Source organism: Delphinus delphis, chromosome 3 (assembly GCF_949987515.2).
Source record: "Delphinus delphis chromosome 3, mDelDel1.2, whole genome shotgun sequence".
Lineage (NCBI taxonomy): Eukaryota > Metazoa > Chordata > Mammalia > Artiodactyla > Delphinidae > Delphinus > Delphinus delphis.
In genome coordinates, this window is record NC_082685.1 from 128,693,016 (window position 1) to 128,702,663 (window position 9,648).

At 39.5% G+C, this 9,648-nt stretch overlaps 1 protein-coding gene across 1 annotated transcript; it reads left to right on the forward strand.

Moving 5' to 3' along the window:
- Positions 1–5,289: 5,289 nt before the first annotated feature.
- On the forward strand, positions 5,290–6,377 carry ACTBL2 (actin beta like 2). Its single transcript, XM_060009468.1, is given in 5 exon segments — positions 5,290–5,395; positions 5,398–5,697; positions 5,700–6,026; positions 6,029–6,240; positions 6,243–6,377. Coding segments are annotated over 5 exon segments (1,080 nt in total).
- The last annotated feature ends 3,271 nt before the right edge of the window (positions 6,378–9,648 follow it).

Genomic DNA, 9,648 nt, shown 5'->3' on the forward strand with positions numbered 1-9,648 from the left:
TTGAGATTCCAATCAATAACATGGAAGAACCTGCTAAAATTCTCAAGAATTTTATTTGGTTTTCTTTTGACTTCAATATTCAACCTGGCCTTCGCTCTAAGATGGTATGTGGACACTTTAAGATGATGTTTCCCAACAGGGAATACAAAGTCTTCACAGGCATAGTCCTAGTTGGCTGCCTCTCTCACTGGTTGCCAGTCAGATGCCCTGCACCCTTTCTTTAAGCCCATCTCCAGGCAAAGCTCTGGAATTGATCTGCTGGACACTGCCGCTATCACTCTGTGTATCTTTGGTCACTTTTCTCATTAAGCTTCAGTTTAATCCTTCTAAGATGGGTACCTTGTGAGGACTGTCATGATGATTAAAGAACTGGTGTGTGTAAGGAAAACATTTAGCAAAGAGATGGGCACACACTAAGTGATCAGTATTCACAATTTTTGTTGTTGCTCTCTCCACCTTTCAGAATCACAATACAGCTTGGAGCTTGCCTCAGTCTTGGATAATATCTGCTTCACATCAGCAGTGGCCAAGCTGCTGTGAATATTGACATTTCCATTTGCACAACCTTCCTCCCCTGCTTCTCCTCCTCTTTCCTTAGAGTCAAGATATATTCCAAGGTTCACCTACTGCACACAGGAATCCATTCCTCCTCTTAACAACTTTGTTTACAAGTCAATCGAACTAGCTAAAAGCTGATCTATGGCATACTTTAAAGTTAAAAGTTAGGAAGAACCGCCATAAAATTCATTTCCAGTACTGTTAAGCATCAGTGGGGAGCCCTATCACCCCATGGACTGAACACTGGTCTTCCTCACAGAAAGTAGGCCAGCACAGGCTGGGGGCTGGGAGCTGTGGTAGCTGCACCACTAAAACAATTCTTACACCCCAATTATCCTTCCAAGTGCTTCCTGGAACTGACCACGTGGCACCTCACCTCACTTCAAAATACCACTTCTTCCTCCCTCTTGCCCACGCCTGCCTTAAAAAACAGGTGAGTCAGATATACACACTACTGTACATAAAATAGGTAACTAATAAACACCTATTGTATAGCACAGGGAACTCTTCTCAATACTCTGTAATGACCTACATGGGAAAACAATCTAAGAAAGAGTGGACATATATATATATATATATGTATAACTGATTCACTTTGCTGCACAGCAGAAACCAACCCAACATTGTAAATCAACTCTACTCCAATAAAAATTAATTTAAAAAAAAACAGGTAAGTCGGGTTTTATTTGAGGGAGTGGTTGTTGTACTTATAAATTTTTCATATGTTTTTATAAAATATTATATATTAAAACAAATAAACAGAAAATCACTATAATTATTAGTAGTAATTGATTCTGGTGGATTTATCATAAGAAATTATTAAAGCTATATGTTAGAGTCTTCTCCTGAATGAACAATTATAGTTCTCAAGCCACTTTATCAATATGAGATGTAAATATTAGACAGTATTTAACTATAAAATAAAGCAGTTCTTAAGTTTTCAAAAGTGGTCAGCTATATCAATCTATCAATGAATAGATCAGTGTGTGTCATGAAAAAATCTCACTACCTACCCATCCATGTATTTGTTTATTAAACATGTATCATATCTCCACTAAGAGCAGAGTACAGCTGAAGGGGAGTCTCAGAGCAGTCTACACAGTGGAAGAGGTGTATATATGTGTGCAAAACCTACAAAGGACAAAAGAGAGTGGGGCACAAGGAAAGAAACAAGTAAAGAGCAAGGAGGAAAGTAGCTGGCCTCAAGTTCTAAATTGAATCCCTAGGGTGGTAGCAGAAAGGGGCCTCATTAAAACTCTGTCTCAGCAGTTTGGTTAAGAGATGAGAGTCTGGGGACAGAAGATGATCACTGAGACTTGGCCTCTAGGGACACATGGCCAAGGGGCCCCTAGTCAAATCTTCTGTGCACAGAGGGAAAGTTACATCCAATTCTAGAGTTCTCTCATGCCTAATGGGACCCAGACTCCCATCCCAAACCCTTACTGACGCTTGTGTAGATACCTAGTTCCAAATACATTTTTGATTCTCTGATTTTTTTCCAAGTTGGTTGCATTTACACCTGCGATATTTCCTCCACTGACCGCCAGCAGCCTCCTGTTCATCCTGAGACTCAGCTCAGGGGTCCTCTTCCCTAGCCTCGCCCTTCCCCTCCCCCTCACCCCAGCTTCAAGGGCTTCTCCCTCCTCCTTCATATCACCCCATGCTCCTTCTCTCTATACATCAACCATGATTATCTGTGTACTGGGGAATTATATTCAAAATATGGAACAAGCCTGGTGCAGCCCAGGCCATGCCCCATCAGAATACAAGCTGGCTACTCTTGCATCAGTGCAGAGTGACCACATGTCAGCCTGCTGAGGGGTGACGTTCACCCACCAGGCATTTTACCCCTTAAAAATAAGGGCTGTGTTCTATTCACCAGTACATCACCAGAGCCCAGCACATGGGAGATGTTTAATAAGTATTTGTGGATTTAATCACTAGAAGGTTACTTGGAAAAGGCAAGGTGATAAGGAGCTTGTGATGGGGAGTAGGGCACTGCTCCAAGTCACCTTCGCTAATTGTCCTTACGTATAATCCCACACCCCATTCCCTCCTTGGGGTTTTGTATAGCTGCGTGATAGTCAAACTAGGCCAAATGTAAAAGAAAATAATATTCTGGGCTTCCAAAAGTTAATCATAAAGGCCCCCATAGGATTTAGGTTTAGGTAACTAACTAAACGTATGTAAATTCCAGTTGGTTATGAAATCCTTACCTTCAGGCACAGCCTCCCGGAGCCCAGCCTTTGTAAACCCACCTTCCTATGTTTCACTCGTACAAATTCTTGCTACTTTAAAAAAATTTAACCAGTCCACAGATGATATTTTTAAATGGCTGTTGAATTATGATATGTTCCTCTTGTATTGTTGGGGGTTAATTAAAAGAACTTAGTCTTATTTTAAGAATACAGAATTGATGAAAATTTCTCTGGGACATCAAAATTAAACAGGGGTTAGAAGGTCTTCTAGCAAAAGCACACATCAGCCTCACTCTCAAGGCATCAATAATGCTGTGTGGACTCATTACCATCCAGCTCTCAGTTCAAAGGCAATTCTAAGAAGAGTGCTATCATAAATGTAGACTTTAAAGGTTGTTCTTGGTGTCATATGGGCTCCTATATCAACATGGCTTTGTTTTATATTCCACACTAGAGATTCATAAATAGGAACTGATGCTAAATGCAATGTTGTGGGGTTTTGGTTTTTTGTTTTGGGGTTTTTTTTTCAGTCTTGTAGGATGTGCATGTAGTTTGTAACAGGTCTAAAAAAGAAAAAGACATTTCCAGAAGCACCATCCTATAGCAATAAAATATTGTTTTAATCAAAAGCTTTGTTGTGCTACAAGAAAAGGAAGTACACAAAACCATTCAGTGTGAAGGTCTGAGGGTGAAGTTCTTCAATTCTGTTGACGGAGGAAATGATTTTGCAGTTACAGAAAAAAGTAAGGGAAAAGATAGTCCTAGTGGGAAAAAAAAAAGCAAAGCTATGGATTTTGTAGTGAAGCAGACATTTTTTCATGACTGGTTGTCAGAAGGAAGGTTTTAAAGTCACATTATAGGGTAAAGCACCGGAAAAATCCAGAGAAAAATAATTCTATATCAACTTGTAGACAAAGAAGTGGGTTAGACACTCACAGCTTGGTGTTACCATGACTCTCCAGGAAGCTCATGGGCGAAGACACTGCCTGGTTCTAGCTTGCAACTGCAGGATACACATATGTCCAGTACTGTAGGGCTGCTACTACCTCTTACAAAATGACCATTATTTAGTTGATTAATTAATTAACCAAAAGGAAGGTTTTGGAGAACTCAGACATGGGCATGAAAAATTTATTTGCTTTAGAAGAGCTGACAGGGGAGATTATATCTTATTTACCTAATACGTATAGGAACAAAGTAATGAACTCCCTTAATTGTTCTTTCTTTGTAAGACATTACTAATATCCTACATTTTATCATGGTACACATATTACCAGGTTGTCTATATTTCTATATTAAAACTAAAACTCAGACATACTATTCCTATGAAATGATCAGGGGTAGGTAATATAACCTAAAATTGAAAGAAAGCTAATATAGTACTTACTATTTCAATTGTGTACATGTTAACAATTACAGATACATTTGATGTTATAACACAGTGTATGAATCTTGAAGATCAAACCGTTTTAAATATCAGTGCAAATACATTACTTTAAAATTTACCTTATCGCTAAACTTTGTTCATTGCTGTATAACTCAAGAGTTATTGCAAATAAATAAATACAATTTTTATAATCTGCACTTTAGTAAGTCACACAAGATGGCTGAGCAATCGGCCTCTGTGCAATCAACATGGACACAATAAACCTAGTTCTATGAACCGTGTCTACCCAGAGTAACGCTTAATGAAATCTGGTTATTAGAAATTTACATCACAAAAGAAAACATGTAGTGGTTTACTTTATTGATTTTTCTTGATCTCTAATGGCTTAGAAGTCTGTTAAATATCCTAAATTTTACACGATACAAATGCATTATAATTACAGCTGTCAGGCCTCTCTTGGCCATTCATTATTTGCATTCATTAAAACAGTTTCTATCATGATGATATCCTGTGGGGTTAGAAATCTGATGGGAAAAAAAAAATCTTGAAAAAGTAAAGTTTGCAAAGTCAAACTCATAAGAACAATACATTAAGAATGAAAAGTCAAAGTCAAACTCATAAGAACAATACATTAAGAATGAAAAGTCAAAGCTGGTTAGAGAAAATAGACCCGGAAGGTAAATCGGGGAGGCAGTGGCCCTTTTGGCAGTGTTACCCATAGCTCACACTAGCTTCCTTTCATCTTGCTTTTATATCCCCCATTGCATCATCATAGTTATCTAGACACTGCACCAAAGCAGGCTGACAGCCATGTGTGGGTTGCCTAACTACAGTAACCTGAGATTTGGCCATCTGGTAGGCAATTCTCTCCTTATGAAGGAAGGTCTACTAATGATTTGTATCATCATCATTATTATTAATACCTCAGAGGCAACCCCACCCAGAAATGCTGAGAACTGTTGGAATAGGACACGGGTGGTGCCAATGTGTACCTTTAAATATCTGTCATCACAGCACAGGCTCCCCTCTTTGAAGGCAGCTCTGAAGTGTTTTCAGCCTGTTCATTCTCTCTCTTGCCCACCAGAGTCTGGTACTTACTCTATATTTAACTTCTGTTCACTCATCTGGAAGATTCTGGCCAGCACTATGACTGACGATGAGCTGTCTGCCTTGGTGGTGGATAATGGGTCAGGGATGTGCAAAGCAGGCTTTGGCGGTGATGACGCCCCCCGAGCTGTGTTCTCCATGGTAGGGCACCCCGGCACCACGGGGTCATGGTAGGCATAGGCCAGAAGGACCGCGACATGGGGGATGAGGCCCAGAGCAAGAGAGGCATCATGACCCTGAAGTATCCCATCGAGCACGGAGTGGTCACCAACTGGGACCATACGGAGAAGATCTGGCACCATGCTTTCTACAACGGGCTCCGCGTGGCACTGGATGAGCATCCCATCCCCCTCACCAAGGCATCCCTCAGCCCCAAGATCAACCAGGAGAAGACTCAGATCATGTTCGAGGCTTCCAACACACCTGCCATGTATGTGGCTATCCAGGCTGGACCCCAGGCATCGTGACGGATTCCGGAGATGGGGTCAATCACACTGTGCCCACCTACGAAGGCTATGCCCTGCCCCATGCCATTCTTCGTCAGGATCTGGCCGGCAGAGACCTCCTGAAGATCCTAACAGAATGAGGCTACAACTTCACCACCACAGCTGAGCGGGAGATTGTTCGCGATGTCACAGAGAAGCTCTGCTACGTGGCCCTGGACTTTGAGCAAGAAATGGTCAGTGCTGCTTCATCCTCCTCACTGGAGAGAAGCTACGAGCTTCCCGATGGGCAGGTGATCACCACTACGAATGAACGCTTTCAATGCCCTGAAGCCATTTCCAGCCCTCCTTTCTGGGCACTGGGTCCAGTGGGATCCATGAGACAACGTTCAACTCTGTCATGAAGTGCAATGTGGATATTCGCAAGGATCTGTATGCCAACACCATGCGCTCTGGAGGCAGCACTATGTACCCTGGCACTGTTGACTGGATGCAGAAGGAAATTGTAGCCCTGGCACCCAGCACCGTGAAAACCAAGATCACAGCTTCCCCCCGGAGCGGAAGTACTCCGTTTGGATTGGGGGCTCCATTCTGGCCAGCCTGTCCACGTTCCAGCAGATGTGGATCAGTAAGCAGGAGTATGATAAGGCTAGTCCTCCCATCATCCACAGGAAATGTTTCTGAATGGGCTTCCATGCCAATGCGTTTACACTGTCCCCAACTTCTAGGTCATAGCAATGGTTCTGCTTTTATCCACTTGCAATTGAGTCAAGGTAAATCTTCCACTCTCGCTAGTGGGTAAACCAGCAAACTCATCTCCATCCAAGTACTGTGGGCTCCCCACCAGCTAACCATATCTTGACCTCTATCAATTTAAGGAGGATTCTGAGATCCTATTCTATTTTCTTTACCTTTAGGGTTCAAAGGCATGTAGACTTGCTTAAATGAAAATAAGTGACAAGGAGTAAAATGAGGAATGTCCTTTCAGAATTTTCAAGCTTTAAATACTAGTTCTTGCTTAAAATATTTAACCATAGCAGGCTGTACCACCCTGTAAAAAATGTATATGTATTTAGCAAACATGTCTTATTAGAATTTTGGTTTTGTTTTACTTCTTTCTAGAGAGATAATGAACTATATGGATGAAGAAAATCCATATTTACATAAGCACTAAGGAAATATTTTATCTTAAAATATACTGATAAATCTGGCTATCTGAGCAGCTAATGTGAATTTCTTAATTCCCCAACAGTCACCATTTTAGTGACTCCTTATTTTGTTTTCCTTATTAAATTAGCATAATGAAACAGCAGTGTTCCATTAATATTGTTTATAAATCAACTATTTTCAGCTCAGAATGGAGTTCTGCTGGTCAAACACATATTTTAATGTCTAACTTATCGAACTTCATTATACTTGTAAAACAGCAAAACTACTACAGCTAAGGCCTAACTTTTAAAATGGAAAGAGAGAGAAAGATACTGTAATATCAAATTAATTAACGTCAGTATGCTGCAGCTTGACACGGACAATTGTATTTCTATTGCTCAGCATAATAATGCACGTCTGGAATAATTTCTATAGGCCGTGATTTTGGATATTTCTCTTATCAAGGATTTCACTGTGGGAAAAAATAGCTGCAGCATCTTTGAAAATCATAAATTCTAGTATCAGTATAGTATTTCCAATTTTATTACTGGAAAGATTTTAGAATAATTCTGTTTTATTATGTCCAGTAACTAGCAATACCTCTTAATGTGAAGTGTCTCTAAGATATCAACATCTTAGAAAACATCAGTGCGTCTTCCTATGTTCTCTAAAATTTTGTAATGAATCTAATGGTGATTTTCAACCAATTTTAAGTACTAGCGCATTTATTTCAGTCTATTCTGTGGTTTGCCATTATCTGAATATCAGAGATATTTGTATTTTTCAGGGGTCTTTTTCTGAAATTTTAGAATATTTGGAGGGTTGTTGCTTATTAAGGCATTATCACATTCTCAGGAAAAGAGGAATTTCTTCTCTTTTCGTTTTAGTTAGGAAGCTTATATTTGTGTTCTAAATCTCTAAATTGGAGTCTTTATGCATTTTTTGCTTAAAAATTTTCAAAGAATTTGATTGTTTCTTATTTTCTTTTATATGACAACACAATTGTTAATTCATTTAACCAAAATTAACCTCCAAAGGCACTTTATTTTATGACTTAGAGTTTTCTTCCTTCTTTAATTAACTTTAAATAAACTAAAATTAATTCATACCTGAATTTCCTATAATTTCTCCTCAGTTCTTCCAAATAAATGTAGAATGATCCAGAGAGAACCACTTTTTATATGTGTAACCTATTTATCCGTATGTTATAATTTTATACCTGATACGTTTGACCATGTAAACATTAACAGGAAATTTAAAAAAAAGAAAGAGAGCTAGTAGATAAGGTTATACATTCCTTGTAATCTCAGTTAAGTTAGGTTTTAGTGGATGAACTGGTCTTCAGGTCATTAGTAGGCAGAGATAATAGCAATAATAATAATAGCTTGAATTTATATGCTGCAACAATTCCCGTTTGCAGAGTAGTTCTCACAAACACTCTGACCTACACTGTCAATTACCAGAAAAAAAACATATCTCCCCATCCACAGAAAATTTCTGGGACAGGTAAGGTGAACCTCCAAGAGAGAGAACTACTGAGCCCTGGATCATTAGCTGAAAATATGAATTCCATAATGCAAACAAATTTAAACCTAGGGTCTTTTGGATATTCTCCTATTCATCAATGCTGACTGAATGATGGATGAATTTAATGAGGAAACATTCTATCTTGCAATTTTAAATTTTAGAATCAATGCCATCTTTTTTTTTTTACATCTTTATTGGAGTATAATTGCTTTACAATGGTGTGTTAGTTTCTGCTTTATAACAAAGTGAATCAGTTATACATGTTCCCATATCTCTTGCGTCTCCCTCCCTCCCACCCTCCCTATCCCACCCCTCCAGGCGGTCACAAAGCATCCAGCTGATCTCCCTGTGCTATGAGGCTGCTTCCCACTAGCTATCTACCTTACGTTTGGTAGTGTATATATGTCCATGCCTCTCTCTCGCTTTGTCACAGCTTACCCTTCCCCCTCCCCATATCCTCAAGTCCATTCTCTAGTAGGTCTGTGTCTTTATTCCTGTCTTACCCCTAGGTTCTTCATGATTTTTTTTTTCTTAAATTCCATATATATGTGTTAGCATACGGTATTTGTCTTTCTCTTTCTGACTGACTTCACTCTGTATGACTGGCTTGTTATTCACCAGTGGTTCACCAGATGGCACAGCACTGAGATAGCCTTTACAGATGAATTTCACACCGTTGTAAGTGATTCCCACCCTCCCTGGATGAACTTTTCCAAGGAAAAGTGATAAGTTCCTCCTTTGTGCTCCCACTGTATCATTTGCATGCATATAGCATCATCGCACCTATAACATGTGTCCACACTCTCCCACCCTCACCCATCAATCAGTGTCTGGAGGACAGAGACAGGGATAGTATTCGTCCACCTTTGAACCAACCAAGATTTTCCTAATGCCAGACATAGATGATTAACTCAATAAATGTGGTTTGAATGAATAAACGAGTGAATTCGTGGAGTCTGGTATACATCATGAATGTCACAGTTTTGCATTATCTATTTCTTACCACTCTATTCTCAGCTCCTGTCTGCTAGTATCTGTCACTTTTGCTGTGCTGTCCTTCCTCTAAAGCATATTTTTTCTTTTTCCTTTCTTTATCTCTTCTCTTTTCCATTCACTTCTCCTATGCCTCTCAGCCTACAGAGCTGGATTTTAAAAGTTTTTGCTTGTCAATAAAAGTTTCCCGTTATTCTGATTTATCAAAGGATCAATCAACCTCATCTTTTGGAGTGTGAGCTAGTTATGAAGCTACTAAAATTTTAGCCTAAAAAAAGAAAGAGAG